The 18,866-nt window shown below is 37.5% G+C and overlaps 1 protein-coding gene across 3 annotated transcripts in view; it reads left to right on the top strand.

The window, feature by feature from the left end:
* STAT5B (signal transducer and activator of transcription 5B) overlaps window positions 1-18,866 on the top strand; it is a 54,196-nt gene that overhangs the window by 17,481 nt on the left and 17,849 nt on the right. The window contains exons 2-4 of one of the 3 annotated variants that reach the window (XM_036222481.1): window positions 14,014-14,150; window positions 16,792-16,948; window positions 18,182-18,271. In XM_036222481.1, coding sequence (XP_036078374.1) covers window positions 14,023-14,150; window positions 16,792-16,948; window positions 18,182-18,271 — 375 coding nt within the window. In that variant the 5' untranslated portion in view covers window positions 14,014-14,022. Of the gene's footprint in view, window positions 1-14,010; window positions 14,151-16,791; window positions 16,949-18,181; window positions 18,272-18,866 lie in introns of those variants that run through there. The other 2 variants (XM_036222482.1, XM_016150867.2) reach the window with 2 other exon arrangements.

Here is an 18,866-nt window from a genome sequence, read left to right as displayed (position 1 = left end):
TCACCATTATCGCCCTGCCCCCTGGTCTCCCACATTTAGTTGGCAGCATTGAGAAAGTTTACTAGTCACAAATAGAGTCTCACATTTCCCATTCCTTGTCATAGGCCCCCTTTCAGTTCAATATGCTTTTATTGGCACTTATTTTGGTTTTCTTTACAGCAGCAGTTGCTAATTAGTGACAGTTTTGAGCAAGCAGCTTGTCATTTTTGGCAAGGGTAGGGGACATCCATAGTGATTCAAGACTCTATTTTCGTTTGCTAAACTTACTTTGCTACATAGAAATACGTCTCGAATAAAAAATAGTCTGTAGTCAAGCATGACTGTATTTACTGAAATTCCATCCTGAGGTGGCATTCGATTCTGTAGTTGAAGAACTCTCAGATGAAAGATAGGTTCAGCGTCTACCAGACCAATGCCATTAGCCCTGAGTCATCCTTCCAACATTAATCTCCATTCTGGATATAGACCTCATCCTCTTGTTTTGGCACAATAATAAATTTTTCTGGATTGTATTTGGTGCGTACATGGTAACTGAAGGAGTGAATTGTTGATAAACATTGTGCTTTCCGTTTATATCAGCTTCTTTCTTGAGACATCATTAAAGGAAGAAAAAAACAGTTTCGTTTGCATAAAGAAAAAGCTTTCTTTGGAATTTTAGCTCATGTAAGCATCATCACATTTCATGTGATTCTCTTTGAAATCGCTGCTATGAGGTGTTAGCTCTATTTTACAAACTTGTCACGATGTTTATGGAGTGATACAACTTGCGATTATATTTACCTTGATTAGCACCAATGATGAGTCAAAACCTCCGTCACAGTTTCTATAAAGTGTGATTCAGTCCCATTATTCCTGTAATAAGGATTCAAGTTAATGACCTCCCCAGTGTTAAAAATAACATCTTAAGGAAATAACTGACCTACCAGCCATTTCCTCCAATTTAGGTTCTTTTTGTAACACAGAGGTCTACAAAAATTGTATTTAATTTAACACGCAGTTATTGAACATCTGTCATGTACCATGTACTGTGTTGAGGGAATCAGAATGAATGAGATATGGTTCCCGCCCTGGGATAACTTACAATGTAGTCGTTGAGCAATAGGTGACTCAAAATTGCTTTGGTTCTTATGCCCAGAGTGTTGGGCACATTGTAGTTCCAGAGAGGTAAATCATTCCACCTTTTAAAACTGGGATGATCAAAATGATGAAGGGTGTAGGATACAAGTGTCGTGTTGATTCTTTTTTAGCCAAAGGTGTTAAAGATCGAATGAGACACCTTTCATAGGAGTATGGAATTGCCAGGTGTCCTTATCCCAAGATACATTCAGAAGTTGTCTTCTCACATCAGGGTCATTACTTCTTGCCGGCATGGCTTGGTGAACCCAGGTGATTTCCTAACATTCAGCCAGTTATTTAATGTACACCTTACACAGTAGCATGGTTATTTTTATGTTTTTCGTATTAGTGTTAATCAGCTATCACAGAATTTATCATTTATACCTGGTCTGTAACTCCATATGCACGTCAGCATTAGGTAAATTGGTGTTTAATTATTGGTGAAATGTGAACAGTTTTCCAGGTGACAACTTACTTCAGTATCTTTACTATCTTATCTTACTCAGTAGGATTATTTCAAAAGTTGTTTTCTCAATTGTATTAATAATTATTGTCCTCAATGAGAAATGTTTTCTGCCAGCAGAAAACCTGGGGTTTTCTGGTAAATATTAACGATGGATAATAGTGTAGCTAATGGAAATCCAATAAGGAATCTGGGAGCAAATATAACAAATATAACCAACCACTCGCTCGCCTTTTAGGAAATGTCACAATGTTAATTCTGACCACAAGTGGTCAGGATCTAGATTTTGGCCTCATTGGAAAGTTACTCACCCCTAGAACTGTTCTCGTTATTCTCCTCCCACTCCCTTTTACAATCTAAAGCTTTTAGCCGACTTTTGATTGATTTAGAGGCGTGAAGGCGAACCACCAAACCCCTAATATGGCTTCCTTTGGTCGTTTGAAGGGTTGTCATCTTGATGTTCTCCGACCTTTAGGGAAAGCATTTTTGGATTGTCAAATGATTTTTTGTATCTATTTGTGAGTTGTACTTTGTGTGTAGCTTTTATCGTGAAGCAGGCTTAAACCACAGGTATCGTCAGGACAAACTCATTTCGTTCGGTGAAGGGTTTTAAGAAATAAACTAGTGGAGTTGAGAGCATGTACTCTGGAGGTGGACACAGCCTAGGTTCTAATCCCAGCTCCTTCACTTCCCTGCTGCAGGACTTTTGGCAAATTTCCTAACCCTTAAGCCTGTTTCCTTGTTAGAGAACAAAGATAATAAACTCACACAAAATAATCAGAGGATTAAATGAGGGCACATATAAAGAGCATATAACTGTGCATGAGTTCATGACATAGTAAGAACTCCTTGAATGTTTATTATTACTACCATTACTGTTATTACTATTACGACTGCTAGTACCCACTTTTTTCTCCTTTCTGTGCTAATTCCTTTGCTGTTATGTAATGTTTGGTGATTAAGTGTAAGAAAGACTTGAAAATGTAATTGTTTATTTTGTTTCCAATGTGAAACAGTTGCTAGTGTGGGCAGCAGTTGTTAATTTAGCATATATACCAAACTAATGTTTTTCCTTGAACCCCAAACTGTCTTCCTTTCAAATGGGGTAGTCTCAGAGTGGGTTACATACTTTCCATCATCAAAGCGTAGAATCTTTAGAACAGGAGCTTGTCTCACAAAAAGCCTGATGTCTCTGTTGCCACCACAACCTGAAACTAACGAGTTAGAAACCACATAGAACCCTATGACATGCTGCAGGAGCCTTTCTGAAGGACCTGTCACATTTTCTTGTAAGTCATATGTAGACAGCTAAACCAGGAACCAATCTGGCTGAGAAAACTTAAGAAGCCTTTATTTTTCCTTCCTTCTTCACTTTTATACTCAAAAGGATCTAATTTTGTTGCCCCTAGGAAAAGTGAATGCATAGATGCTCACCTAATTTAAAGAAGTCTATGAATTGTTTCTTTGGGGCTGGGTATGTATTCAGTATTATTCTGTAACTAGTTTAGGGTTACCACCTAAAGAAGATTTAAAATCATGTTTTCTGTCCTCTTCCTCTTTTTTTTTTATTCTTAGTTGTACAGTCTTTTCTCCATGTCTAATTTAAGAAACTGTAAAATCGCTGTATATTTGCTTTTGCTGATTATTAGTATTGAACCTGGCCAGTGCCTTAGCATGTTGGACGACGATTTGACTTCAGTTTGAGAAGAGGAAAGCCAAAGATTCACTTTTATATCAATCAGCTAGGGACCTTACGTGTCGTCACATTTATTATAGCCAAAATACCATTATATCTTTAGGTAAAGACTTCTGGAGGATGAATGTAAAGTCTAGGGTGGTCTTTTCCCTCATACTCAAGTCCACAGCAAATCTGGCAGTTCTTCACAGTTCCACTGCTGTTTATAAAGTGCAGCTTCATGTGAGCTTATTGCCTTCAATTTAGTCAAGTGAGACACTTGACATTGCATAGGTTGTGGGTCTCACATTTGTTTTGTTTTTCTTTGGAGCTTTACTGGAAACCAAATGCTATTGCGTACGCGCTGCAGAAGCAGGAGGGGAAGTTGGCAAGAATAACTGCTTTCTGTTTGGTCTGTCTGAAGCAGCTGACCTTTTGGAAGGAAATCGCTGCTCTTAGCTTCTTCCTGTAACGGTGCAGCCTGCGAACGAGCATAGACACAGAAGAGTTCTGCCGTTATCCTGGCTGCTGTCTTGGGGCCAAAGCAGTTAGTTAAGAGGTGGGGGTTTTTCAGTGCCTCTGTTGTATGTCGTAGGAACATACACTCACGTTCACGGTACTAAGTTGTGTGTTGCTATCCCAGTACATATAAAATGAGAGAGAACCTGTTTCCAGAAAAAGATTGTTTTAGCAAAAGTAATTGTATTTTATTGCAAATTTCCAGTGTTGATGCTCTGGTAAATGTTATTTTGTGCACAGTTTTGATTCATCTTAATGTTGAATGTCCCGATATCATTATTATTTCTTATACTGGATAACCCTTTTTCTCCCAAGAGACCAAACATTTTGATTTTCTAAGACATGATGAGCTCTTATTTAATGTCATTTCATCTCAGAATTAGAATGAATTTCTTAGCTCCTGCTACCCATTGTTAGACTCATCTTTTCTGCAGGACTCATTTTATTTAAATAGTGAGTGTTCCACCCCACACATTGGCGTCATCTTCAAAAAGCTGCATTCGGACTTCACAAATGGCAGATCATCCAAAGAGCAGACAAAGGAACTAGCTGATGAGGCATTTCTCTCTCTTAAGAGAGAAGATTTTAGTCTTCCATTATTTTAACCAAAACATATTTAGATTCATTTTCTATTTTGTTTTTTGAAAGGATTTACATTCAAATAACTGAGCAAAAGTGAAGTAGATTATGATTATTGGTACAGGCAGAGGACACAGCTACTTGAAAAGAGGAGGGAAATACTATATTCTTCTGCACTTGGTTTGGCTTCAGTGGGTAGGTGTGCATTTCCAGTGTAGTTTGGTCTTTTCCCCAGGTTTTCTGTTGAGAGCAGAGATTGTTGGGTGAGCGCTGGTGTTGATATACATAAAAGATGTGGAGTACAACCCAGGGAGAATTATCTCAGAGCATCCTTAGCATGATTGCCCTACAGTGCTGCCTTTCTGTTCTTAGAAACTGGCCCGATCTGTTCAGCCTTCCTGAGATAGTGAAGAATCCGAGAGGGAATACAGACCTTGCTGTGGCTTTAGATATAGGTTCTGGGCACAAAATAAAGTTCATATCAACAAAGTAGGGAGATTTTTTCCCCCCTGGTTCTGTTGGCCTTTGCATAGGAGCAAAGTTAAGAACCAATGGCTAAGGCTCTGTGGGGTCTGATCTTGTAACTGTAGCCTTCCAGCGGCCTTGCACTGTTACCCTAGACCTATCAAGGACTTTCTTGTCGGCAGGTTGTATTCAGGTGTGTCATTAGGGGTAAGGAAAGTGTAGTTTTTGAAAAGGAATTCTCGCACTGCTGTGAGGTGTTTTCTGTGCAATTCATTCTATTTACAATCGGTATGAGTTTACAGGGACAGTCACTTTGTCATATCAAAGATGAAAAAAGAGCCAAATATGACCCTAAGTATTATTTCTTGTCTCGAAATATGACTTTCCCACCACTTCACTACCTCCACGATCACTTGCCTTCAAGCCGGTCTCGGTTCTAGTTTACCTTTTTATTTTTCCTTTTAATAGTCTCAATATTTGGTAGGAACATTTTCAAACACACACAAAATAAGAGAGAATAGTATATTATGAATTCCTGTAGATTCATCACTCAAGTTCAAAAATTACCAAAGTTTTGTTCATCTTATTTCATCTATTCTCCTCCACATAAACATTTTTTGTTTCTTCTGGACTTCAAAAAAATACTTCAAAATATATTTTTGCGCCGTTTACCTTTATACTATTTCAAGAAGAAAGGTTTATTAAACAAAATAATATGAATAGTTATTGGGTACAAGGCATTTGAAAGCCTTTAAGTAAAGTATTATATAAAGAGATGTCAAAATTACAAATTAAGCTTAGCTATTAATAGTTAAACCAGTGCTATATATTTGAAAATAATGGAATTGCATTTATTTTTTATAAAACTTTATAATTCTGAATTTTTACTATTTCGTGTCCTACGTCAATCAGGATGACCTAATTTGTAAGAAAGTGCCATAATCTGGTGCTGTCATGGGAAATATTTCTTTCTGTGTCTTTTGGATGTCCTTTTATGCTTGGTTCCTGAGGGAGATAGTAAGTTGTACCAATTGCCCATGACTATTAAATTTATATTTCAAGTTTTACATTCTAAACAAAAGTTAATAATAAAAAAAAACTTTACAAAAAATTGTACCAAAACTTCTTAACTGAAATGTAACAACTGTTTATAGTTCTTTTTGACCTGTCTCTGATATTTGTCTTCCAGCTTATATATTATGCACACTTTTCATTTACTATTCTTTTATTTAGACATTTTAAAAATGTGTCTGCATAGCCTTATATTTCAACATAGCCTTTACATTTTAAATTGTTGCTCTATATTCCATCAGATTAAAATGTTCTAGTTTATTCTCCTATTTTGGATATTTAGGTTATTATCAGTTTCTCACTATTGTATATTATATCTAACTGATGGTTGTCCCTGTGCAAGGTGCCCTTCAAAATGAATTTCGCTAGGTTGAAACTTAATCCTATAATTCTCAATTAAGAGGGAGGTTGCGATCTTTAATGGGGAAAATATTAGGAACATGTGTAGATTTATTTAAAGGCAAAAACTTAAGAACAAGAGAGAAAAGATTCTCTTTCATCTAAATGGTACAGAAACTCAGTATATTTTAGCGGCTGAGGAATTTTTATTTCTTGAACTGAAGGATTTACACTGTACAAGAAACATATTCTAAGATGAGTTAGTTGCTCTTGATTAATGGTATAAAATGGGTAGAGAGATTAACCTTGATTAGAAATTCTGAGGCTTGACATAGGTCTACATGACAGCCTCAAATCATTTCTTACTTTTGCATAATGCGGATGGCCATTATGGGCTACAGCAAATGTTTTTCTTATCTGGGAAGTGGTAGTGATGTAGCTTCTTCCTAAATGGGTTGTTCAAGTCGCTAAATGGATTTCGACACAGAAAGAATGATAATGCACATGCATTGAAGCTGCAGGCCCATGTGGCAGGAGGGAGCCTGTCTTGTATGACAGCATCCTCCTAGCTGCAGCACAGAGTCTGAGAAGTCCAGATTTTTATGTACCGCCAGGGACAATTTTAAGATGAGAGTAAAATTTCTACTTTTATTACTTTTTTCCTTCTTTATTTGGAATTTTTGCCCTTAATATTAATTAATTTTTTTAAATTACTGAACAGTTGAAAGAATAGAACAGTGAACACTCACACTTTGTTTAGGTAGACCAATTGTTCACAGTTGTTACATTTAGTAACACCTCCCTCTCCTTCTCTCCTTTGAAAATAGCAGACATCATGACTTTACTCTTAAATACTTGAGTATATATTTACCAAGAACAAAGTCACTCTCCTGTGTAACCTCAATGCCATCATTATTCTTAAGAAATTTAATATTGATACAGTAATACCCAAGATATAGTCAATATTTAAATTAAAAATTTTAAATATTTAATTGTCCTAGTAGTCTTTAAGAGCTGTAAGGGTTTTTTTTTGTTTTTGTTTTTTGTTTTTAATTTACGCTGTAGGTAGTTATCATGTCCTTTTAATTTCCTTTATCTTAGAACTATTCCACAGTTTTCTGTCTTTCATAAGAGTCTCACAGTTTAGATTTGTCTAATTGTTTCTTCATGAGTAGAGGTAAAACATTTAGTTTGTCCATTCTTTTCAATGTATCACATCTGGAGACATAAAATTTCCATTTGTCCCATGATTGGGGCTATTTGATTACTTGGTTAAGGTGTTGTTTGCCAGCTTTTTCTACTGAAAATGTACCTTTTTCCCTTCGTGAATCATAGCAGCATGCATGGTACTACTTTGACACTGTGTGAATATCCTGTTCCCAACAAGTATCACTTAATGGTTTAAGCAGCTATGATGATCCTTCTGAGACTACTCTCTCTATTTTTGAGATTGTGTGTTTTTGGCCAGATATATTTAGGTGAGAGTTTTAAATATATGATAACCCACTGATTAAGACTTGACCTTTATATTTAGCAAATAGTTCCCCTCCTCCTTCCTTCCCTCCCTTCCCTCCTCTCTACCTTCCCTTCCCTTCTGCCTCTTTCACTTGCTTTCTCTTCTTCCCGAAATAATATGTAATGATTTGGCTGTGATGTAAAGATTTCTGACTGATTGTTTTCCCAGAATATTATCATCTCAGTGTTGCCTAGGCAAATTTTTCCTTGTTTCTTTATAAGCCAAATACTTTTATTCTTTCTGTTCTCTTCCCATCTGTTTAATAATCTGATTTCGTTAGAGAATTGCCTTCCTGATTACTTACAAAGTAGTGTTTAGAAATTTTTTTTAAGAGCAGCTGGCTCTGGTAGTGACCTACTTCTAGATGGGAAAATTTTACTTTAACCTCCTATCTTGATATTAGGCCAATTTTAATGTGAATAAAGTCCTAATCCTTTATTACTATTTAATTTTTCTGTCCCGCCAAGTTCCTACTACTAGATAGGAATACATGTACTAGTGTCACTATTGACACAACTAGGGAACTTCTCTTTATATTTTATCCAAAGTCCTGTAGACATTAAATGGTGCTGATATGGTTAACAGTTTCGAATCCTGGTTCCTTGCCTTACACTTTTCAGCTCAGGAGCTAGACCGAGCCTTTGTCTAAATCAGAGCCTTGTAGTGTTAGGTTTCTTATTCTAATTTCTTAGCCTTTTTCTTTCTTTAAATTATGAAATATAGCAAACATACAAAAAAGTACAAAAAATCATATAATCAACCACCAAAAGTCCTCAAGACAAAGGGAGCATGTTATTGACTGTCCAGACCCAGCCCGGTTGGTGCCCCTCAGTCGTGTGGGACCTGGGGCAAGTATTTCACCCAAAAAAGGAACCCATCGCATTAAAAGTCACTTCCCACTACTCCAGCCCTTGGCAACCACCAGTCAATCTACTTTGCTTCTAGAGGTTTGCCTATTCTGGACATTTCATATAAATGGAATTTAGAGTATGTGTGGCCTTTTATGTCTGGCCTCTTTCACGTAGCATAATGTTTTCAAGGTTTATCCATGTTATGGCATGTGTCAGTACTTTATTTCTTTTTATGTCTGAATAATATTCCATTTTACCCATTTTTCCATTTACATCCATATTATTTATTCATCCATTGATGGACATTAGGGTTGTTTCTATTTTTTTTTTTTTTTGGCTGTTATGAATAATGCCGCTATGGACATTTGTATACAAGTTTTTGTAGAAATATGTTTTCAGTTCTCAGGCATGTGCCAAGGAGTGGAACTGCTGGGTCATATTGTAATTCCATGTTTAACCTTTTGAAGAACTGCCAGATTGTTTTCCAAAGTTCCTACACCATTTTACAACCCCGTTTAATTTGCTGAGCCTCAGTTTCCTCATCTATAAACTGGGATAATAATAGTACCTACCTCCTACGGTTTCATGAGAATTAAAGGAGTAGATTCATAAAAGCACTTATCATAATAAATATTATAGCTAAGTGTTCAGTAAATGATAGTAAATGAGAGTAAATGATAAATCTGGATGGTGGAAAATAACACTAATAAATGTTATTTTAATTCATGTTTCAATCTTATTTCTGAAATTATTTTCATTTATCAGATGACTCAAACTATTTGTCGCTAATAATTTACATTTTAATTAGTAAGGGTCAGATGTGTCCTTGGGAGGAATAAGATTCTTTTTTTCCCCTTGAGTCTAGTATACAGCAGGTCATTTCATTCACTGTTGTTTCGTTATACTATTGATGAGATGTCATAGGAACTTAATAACTCTTTTTTATATCAATTAGCCTATAGTTAAATTGGTTTCATTATGCATCATTTTACTTAAAGTCGTAGAACCAGTCGACGTCCGGTGAAGACTTCCTGTACCCTGGCACTCTTGCTCCCGTTATACCACCCCTCACAGTTCTCAGTTCTCTCAGTCACAGGTGAGGTGAGAACATCCTCCCAGTGCCTTTTCGCCACCCTCCACACATTCTCATCCATGCTTTGGGCCAGCGAAATGGATTAAAAATGGGGAGACTGTACCATCTTTTAAAAGGAAGGTAAAGTTTGTACCGCAGGATATTGGTTAAGGAGAAAGGTGAGCAAAGAGCTCTTTGTGGAGGATTGACTTTGGAAGGGTATGGTTTGTTGAAGTAAGTTAAAACTAGAGTTGGGGAGAAGGAAGCCACCTTGGTAAGTTTAACGTTGTAAAAGTCAGAATAATATTGACCACTTACTCTGAGCCAGGCGCAATCTTAAAGCATTTACATATGTTAACTCATTCTTACAACAACCCCCCGAGGGACGTTAAGTGTCATTATTCTCATTCGACAAAATAAAGAAACTGAGGCACAGAGTGATTTCAGAGGTACATCTCGAATAACTCTGTTTAGATGAGTTTGCCATTGTCTTCAGAACTTCAACCCCGTCTTAGACTCTCTGGCCCTCGCATGAGATGGGATGGCGCGGTGGTGGCGGGGTGGAAGACAGGAATTATAAAATGCTTCACGTCGTGCGCACGAATCCAGCAAAGTAAATCCCCGCACACATGTTCACTTCCCTCGTCCCGCCCCAAGCTAGAATTCGTTCGTTCAGTTGGCCCATTTGCATTGGGAGCCTTCTGTTGTCATGTAGTGAGTATCCCTCGCCAACCACAGTTTGGCTATGGCGTGACCCTGGCCGAAGTGTTTTAGAAGTCTTCAGAGGGAGTGATGTTTTTCTTTACAAAAGTTTATATTTTACTTTTAAAAGGGAAAGCACCTAAGAAAGAGATAGTTATTATTGAAACAAAATTACCCCTAAATCCCACCCACTCATATCATTTATTTATGTTAGTGGACATTTATTTTTTTATGGTTTTCAGTATGCTTACAACATTATGAGCTATTTATTAGACTTTGAAACCCTTTCAAAGGTTTCAAAGTGCCCGAGGGTCTGCTTTATTCGGAACTCCTAGGACACATCCAGATAGATAAGGTCAATGTAGATTCCTTATCCTTTCAGAAAGTACAGTATTCTGCATCCCAGGCTATTTGGGTTGTTTGGCATGCTTATGAATACTATGCTCAACTAAACAACACTCAAATAGTTCTCATCTTTGGCTAAAAATAAGATTGCAAATCCATTTTCCAGTCTTTAGAGAAGCCCCTGTTTACCAAAGATACAAACCATTTCCCTTGTTAGAACATCACGCATTGAAGATGGAACTGCCTGTAAATAAGCAGAAGAGAGCATATATTGAGGACAGAGGTGCAGTCACTGCATATTTGGAATACTATTTGATGACAGGATAAAGACTGGTGAGAAAGGGTAAGGAATCAGCTTGTAGCAGGTGTACGCATAGCCTAATAATGGGCATGAAGAGTTTTTTCATATGAAGTAAAGCACTACTTAGAGTCTAAATTATATTGATACAATTGAGGGGAGTGTTATTTTTTTTTTCCCTAAATCACATATTCAGATTGTTACATGTAATCTCAATAAGTCCTCTCATATCCCATGTGTTTATAATTCTTAGTTAAAAAGCAAAATAAAAATGATTCTGTACTTAGTGTATTTTTATTTCACATTTTTGACTTGTAGTAGGCAAAATTTGTTTTCTAGTCACATCAAAGCATTACAATGTAGTAGAATTAAAGTATATTGTATTTATCAAAATAAGGTGGTTGCTACATTATATTTACCAGTTATTGTTCTTCAAATGGCATTTTAGAAAATAATTGTTATACGTTCATATTTAGAGCTATAAAAATATTCTGACAAATTCTAAGAGCTCAGCATTCCATTCTTCGATAAAAATTAAGAATTAATGTAAAACGTAAGACAAAATAGTGTGATGTTTATATAATACCCCCGCATAGATGGCATATCACTGTAGGCTTCCTTAAAACAATAATAGGCTACTGTGATGTGCTCAACCAGCAGGACATGTGAAATATTTACCAAATATTTGGTATGTATTTAATCACTCGACAAATGTTTATTGACTACTTACCATGGCAAGCCACTGGACAAGGCACTGGGAACACAGTAGTGAATAAATATGTTCTGTTCACTTCCTGTTGCGAGTTCAGAAGATAGACAAAAACAAATCAAGAAAAACTAATAGAAAAAATTACAAATTGTGGTATGTGGTATTAAGGGACGAATAGACCATTATAAATATAGACTCATCCACATTATGAAATCATCCAAATGGTAAAATCTGTTTCAATGTATTAACTTGGTATTTCATCCTGATACCTTGTTCCATAATAATTTGAACAGAGCTGATAGATTTGACTAAATTGTGTGTACACATTTATTTATGCAACAACAAAATTTACCGACTTATGTGCCAGGCACTGTTCTAGGCCCAAGAGAAGGAACAGTGAACAAAACAAAGTAATTATGTTCACAGTGATTTCATCGTCCTGGGAGGACAGTCAACAAATATGTGATGAAACGTCAGGAAGTGATAAATGATATGAAGAAAACTAAAGCAGGCTGAGGGTAGTGACCAGACTGCTCTTTTATTTGGGTAAATTGAGAAGGAGTCTCTGAGGGGAGAAAAGTTTTCCTACAATTTTCCTTTTTTTGTCTCTCGGGTCAATTCTGTTAATGAATGCAGGATGCAGGATAACTTTTCTGTCCGTTGGTATTATTCAAACATTCATTCAGGGCTATTCCTTACCAATTCCTTGCCACTAAAAGAGATGCTATTTTAAATACCTGCATTCTTTTTTTCATTCCTTTTTTGTTCTGCCATACTCATAAATGCCTAAGCACCTTCATCCGTCTGTTTATCTATCCATTCCTTTACCTTTTATCCAAAAAAACATGCTTTGGTATCTGTTCCAAGTTTCCAAAGTCTTGGGATTTGATTTATTTGATTAAAAATTACATAGTATAATTAAATGTGTTCCAGATGTTTGATTATAACATAGAATTGTTTCTGGCGAGAGCTCTTTGATCCCAGTCTTTCTCCTAGTAAACTCTCACCCATTGAAATTTGATATCTCGGGTGATCTTATAGTTACCCCAGTCTTAATGCTCCAAAGCCCTAAATACAACTATACATTTCTCAAGTGTTCTATAGCATTGCACAAGTCTAAAATAGGTAACTGGCACTTACCCCACACCTCATTGTTGGCTAACTGACTCTTTCTATAAATAGCCCAGTGTTACGTGATCAGACAACAACTGAGATGGGAGTTTTGTTTCTTAACACATGTGAAGTCCCTGGTGTTTAACAAAATCAAGGTCCAATTCACTGGACCCTAACTGTAGCATAGCTCTTGGGAGAACTGTGCAAATCAGTAGCCAGATTGTTGTGGATGGGATCCAGGATAGCCCTGCCTTATACCAAGTTTTACATTGTGGATCAGAGTGTTAGAGCAAGGTTCGATTTAGTCCCTTCTGTGCAGATGAAAGTGACATTGCTGCCACAATCTGGTTAAGCCCAGAGAGTTTCTGCCAAATGAATTGAAAATTCTCAGGTGGGTCTGAGAAGGCATCATGGTAGTTTTATAAAATCGTTTTTCAGAAATCAAGAGCTTATTTTAAAAACCTACCCACTATTGGAATATAATGGTTTTTGTTTCTGACTCTGAGCTGGGATGCATTGTTTTTATGTCTGAGAGATTTTTAAAGGCTATAATTTAACATAACATCGCTTCATAAATTCCTTAGCAATAACTTAGAAGGTGAACCTTGGGGTATTTTTCCAGATAAATCCATGCCTTGTGCGTGCTTAGGTAACTAGTGGTAACACCTAGGACTCGATCTATGCTTTAAATGTTTTCAGTTTTCTTTTACTGGATCATTTTCAAAATGATAGTGTTTATTGTATTTCTTAAAAGTCAAAATGCCAAATCTAAAACAAGTTATTAAAAAAAAAAATCCCTGTGCTACTTATTTATCATTTTTGTTGAAATGCTACTTACTGTTGCTTCAAGTTTAGAACAAAAGTAAAGAAAATGTCTATGATGCTATAGGCAATTCTCCTAATGCTGGTTTTGCCCTTTTGCTTATAGGAATTCAGTACACTTTATAATTGGAGCTTCACAGACCCAGTTATAAAGCTTTCCATGGCCACACTGAACATCTACATTCTGAAAACGTTCCAAAGCTAAAATTCAGTCCCAGAATACTGATCTTCAGTCAATCCAAAAAGACTTAAAAGCATTTATCTTTAGCTTTTATAATTACACGAATATTAACTCTAGTAGATTTAAAAGGTGGGGGGGCGGGGAACCCACCCAAACCACTGACTGTTTTTTTAGCAGATTATAAACATGGCTGTGTGGATCCAAGCCCAGCAGCTGCAGGGAGATGCCCTTCACCAGATGCAAGCATTGTACGGCCAGCATTTCCCCATTGAGGTGCGCCATTATTTATCCCAGTGGATTGAAAGCCAAGCATGGTAAGTGAATGGTTTTCTCCATCATATCGTGAAGCACAAGCATATCGAAGCTTGATTGGGAAAATAATAGGATGGAGACTCCAAAACTTGTACGTTTAAAAGAAAAAATTATGTGAGTTAGGAAAAGCTATTTTATGCCATCTTAGATGTTAGGAAAATGGAATGACTCTTGGGATTTTTTAAATAGGATTTCTTCCCTTTAATAGTTTATTCTGCCTAAAAACATTGGAGCGTTGCTACTCGTAAAAAAGAATTAACAAATGTGTTTTGAGTACCTACAGGGTGCCTAGCAGTGTTATAGGAGGTAGAGTTCATCTGAAAAAATTAAAGCCCTTGTCTATGTAGGATTTAGTGCTGAATGGGGCAGATAGCGTGTGTCTGCGCACATAATTTAATAAAATGTATTGTTAACAAATTTAACAATAGACACATTGGTGTTTTTAAATTTACGTGTATTGTATATACACACACATACACTCCACTAAAAGACGATACACTCAAATATTAACAATAATTACATATTGATGGAAGATTTAGAAAGCATCTTTATTTTTCTTATTTTTCAAGTTACTATTTATAGATTCAGGGGAAATTTTGTTTTTAAATTCTTATAGAGTTAATACAGTGCAGTAGACTGATACCACAGCTTTTTAATCGACATTATTGCATGCCAGGCAGCAGGCTGTCTGCTGCTCTGCTCAGGGCCTGGAAACGCGTTGATTGGTTACCAGTCAGATCCGACATACTTTTCAGATACTTCAGGCCTCCACCATCGTGAGTGGGGGGTCCTCTTTGACAGAGCTGGGAGGAGACAGCCTTCATGCTACTGTTTGAGGAAGGCTGTATACCCATCAGTAACGCTGTCTTGGAATAATTACAATCATGCATTAGTAGAAGATTTCTCTCAGAAGTTAGCACCAAAGGAAGGCAATTTCCTAGGCAATTAAGAAAAATCTCAGTCTCATGTAATTAACTGAGAAAAAAAAGGAGCTAAATGTGAGCATGTCAATTGCACCTTGCTTAGTGCTTTTCCATTTCCTTTTCATTTTCTGTTTTAATGCTGGGGAGAGCTTAGGAAAAAAATTAGTAGAAAGTTTCTGATGATTTATGTTTTTATTTAGTAGGTTTCCCATGTAGTCTTCTTACTGAATGAACATTAAAAGTCGGGTGTTGATAATGAAGGGAAATCTGAATTTTATTTAGTTTAAAATTTTTTTTTGCAATTACAGTGACATATAATATTACATTAGTTTCAGGTGTACAACATAGTGGTTAGACGTTATGAAGTGATCACCCTGATAAGTCTGAAATTTTATTTAGTTTTGATTTTCTTAAGAAAATAATGATTTTAATTTTAAAAAGTCTTCAGTTCTCCATGTTTATGTTAAGAAAAAAAATTTTTTTTTTTTAAATCAGGGAATTAAGTACAAGAAACATTACTTGGTTTCCATGAGTTTTGCTCAGAGACTTGATCTTCTCAAGAACGGATTCCTCAGATGAGGAGTATTATTGCCAGCACAGGGCCATAGCTCATTCCTTTCAGGGTTTATTTAATATATATTTTATTTAGTATATAGAGCATACACATTTAGAGTCTGGCTTTCTCGACTGTCTTCTCCAAGTATAGATTTGAGCATATTATTTGATGAAGTCTGTTATCTGTGTTTTGGTGTACCTGTTTGTGCTTCTGTTTGAAATTAGTTGCTGACTGACCTCAGGGGTTTGGTTAGAGATGACCGTGTCTTTTAGCTACCACCAGATCTCTTATTTGACTCCAGACCTGGGCAGCAGTAATTGAATGTTATATCAATCTGATAGCTGTTTGGTTTCTTCACTGAGCTGAGTAATTTAGTACTGCCCAATAGCAATAGTTGCCTAAGTTGTTTAAAAAGAGAGAGAGAGAGAGAGAGAGAGAGTTGAGGATGGAGGTGAGAATAGGGGAGGGAGGGAGGAAGGAAGGAAGGAAGGAAGGAAGGAAGGAAGGAAGGAAGGTAGGTAGATAGGAAGGGAAGGCCACTCAAACTCTGTCACCAGTTAAATAGCTCTGAATTAATACGAAGTCCGTAGAATGGTTTCTCTAGTTCACTGGAAGAGTAAGAGTTGTTGCCTACAACTTGTTTCCAGTACCTCAAATTGATCCTTAGAAATAGCAATAAATGTTTCATTTGTTACTACTTAAGAAATACTCTGTGAAATTAGCAATACATAGAAGTAGTTGAGGGTGGAAAAAAAAAACATATAGAACATTCTTGTCCTTGTGCCTTTATACCATTGAGGGGTAACTATAAATAGGAAATTATCAGGGTCCTTATTTCCTTCAGTGTACACAAAGCACTTTTCCTTTCCCTTCATTCCAAGAAGCAGAGAGCATAAGCACCAGAACAAGTCAGCAGGAGGAAGGAGAAAGGGCAGTACATTGTAAAAAAAAGTGCTACTCTAGAGTCTATTGAGGTGGTTAGTGGGTTAAGGATAGATTGATGTAGACATCTAGTCCATTTGAATGAAACTGCTTCCTAAAATTTGCAGTGAGCATTATACAGAAATCACATTAGCTAAAGAAAAGATGTGATACGTTGAGGCTGCATTTGTACAGGCTCATGTGCATGTATGTATACATATGTATGTAATTTTTTTCCCCTAGGGACTCAATAGATCTTGATAATCCACAGGAGACCATTAAGGCCACCCAGCTCTTGGATGGCCTGGTGCAGGAGCTGCAGAAGAAGGCGGAGCACCAAGTGGGGGAAGATGGGTTCTTACTGAAGATCAAGCTGGGGCACTATGCCACACAGCTCCAGGTGGGTGTGAACTCTGGGTCACACTTAATTCACTTACCTCGGTGGGACTCATCTGTCATTTAGTGTTTCCTGTAGAGACTGGCTTTCTCTTCTTCGACTCAGAGTTGTTGAGTTACATCTTATTGTTTGGTTCCGTGGTTGTAGCCTTTCTTAACTTTGTATTTGAAAATGATTTCAAATTTACAGGAAGTTGTAAGAGTGATACAAAGAACCGCTACTTATGCCCAGGTATACATTCGCTTCATCATATGCTCCCTCCACACACACATTTTCATCGCTTGAGAGTGTGTCCCTTCGCCCCAAAGTGGTTCAGTGTCCATTTTCTAAGAATACGAACCTTCTCTTACATAGGTAATAGTACAGTTATCACATTTAGTAAATTTAACATCGAGGTAGTTAAATTTAGGTAATCTTATGTCTACATTTCCATTTCGTCAACTAACTTAATACCCTTTATGGCAGAGGCCCCCAACCCCTGGGCCGAGGACTGGTACTGGTCCGTGGCCTGTTAGGAACTGTGCTGCACAGCAGGAGGTGAGCAGCGGGCAAGCGAGCGAAGCTTCATCTGTGTTTGCAGCCGCTCCCCAGCACTAGCATCACCGCCTCAGCTTTACCTCCGATCACCGGGCATTAGATTCTCATAGGAGCATGGGTCCCTGGTGCTAAAAAGTTTGGGGACCACTGCTTAAGGGCATTTACCCCCATGATCCAGTCCAAGATCACATTTTACATCAAGTTGTCATGTCTCTTGAATTTCCTTTAATCTGGAACTGTTTCTCAACCTTTCTTTGTCTTTCATTATGTTGACCTTTTAAAATAATTTAGCTCCTCTACTTTTTAAAGATCAAATGGACCTCATTTGGGGTTTGCGTGAAGTGTCTTTATGGTTAGATGCAGGTGACACACCCCTGATCAGAATGCTGAATAAGTGACGTTGTGTCCTTCTCAGGGCATCAAGGTGGTGTCCAGATGATATGGCCTTTTTGAAATGTATTTATCCTGTTTCCAAAAATGGTACCCTAGCACTTTAGGCAAATTAGGATACAAGAAATAAAATAATCTTACCTTCTTACTATAATCGGATTTCCCATGGTGTGCTTTTCTTGTCCCCGTTGATACTGGAGGGGCAGCATCACGATCACAGCATCGTCTCTCCAGGAGTCTCCCCCAAAGTGGGGTGAGGCCCATAGCATGGAATGTGACAAAGGGATATCTGCTCTTAAATTCTTTCAGAACACGTATGACCGCTGCCCCATGGAGCTGGTCCGCTGCATCCGGCACATTCTGTACAACGAACAGAGGCTGGTCCGAGAAGCCAACAATGTGAGTGTCCCAAGTGGTATCGGGAACGGAGTGGAAAGTCCTTTCTTGCCCACTTCTCTCTGGACCCAGTTTTGTAACGATGACTCAGTGTGCCTCTATTGGTGTCTCTAAAACAGAGCATCGTCCTAAGGGGCACAAAAGAAAGAGAAGACTGTTCTCTGATCTTAACCGATTTATAACCTCGTTGAGGTTGCAACCACAAAACAATGTGAACAAGTGCGAAATAATTTACCCCCAACTGCATGATTTCGGGGTAAAGTCATGTTTATATTCAGATGAGATTACTTAAGAAAGACTTCTGCTTAGCCCCCCTCTCAGCCAGGTGTTGAAGGAACGGATCAAACTGGGTCACTTAAATGGCTGGATCCAAGGCCTGTTGATGCCTCCCCTGTAACTTTGTTTTGGGGTCTCCAGGATGCCACCTATGAGAGGTTCACTATCTTCCCTCTTCCTTCAGTCACAAGAAGGTCTTGAGCGAGGACACAGATGATGTGTTCACAAAGCCTTGTTTCCCATTGCGTCCCCAGCACCTACTGCAGTCCATGGCACCAGATCAATGAAAGGGTGTGGAATGAGGGGTCATCATCACTAGTAG

The sequence above is a fragment of the Rousettus aegyptiacus genome, unplaced genomic scaffold (assembly GCF_014176215.1).
Source record: "Rousettus aegyptiacus isolate mRouAeg1 unplaced genomic scaffold, mRouAeg1.p scaffold_m13_p_6, whole genome shotgun sequence".
In the NCBI taxonomy this organism is placed as follows: Eukaryota; Metazoa; Chordata; class Mammalia; order Chiroptera; family Pteropodidae; genus Rousettus; species Rousettus aegyptiacus.
This window is presented reverse-complemented; position numbering and strand designations above follow the sequence as displayed.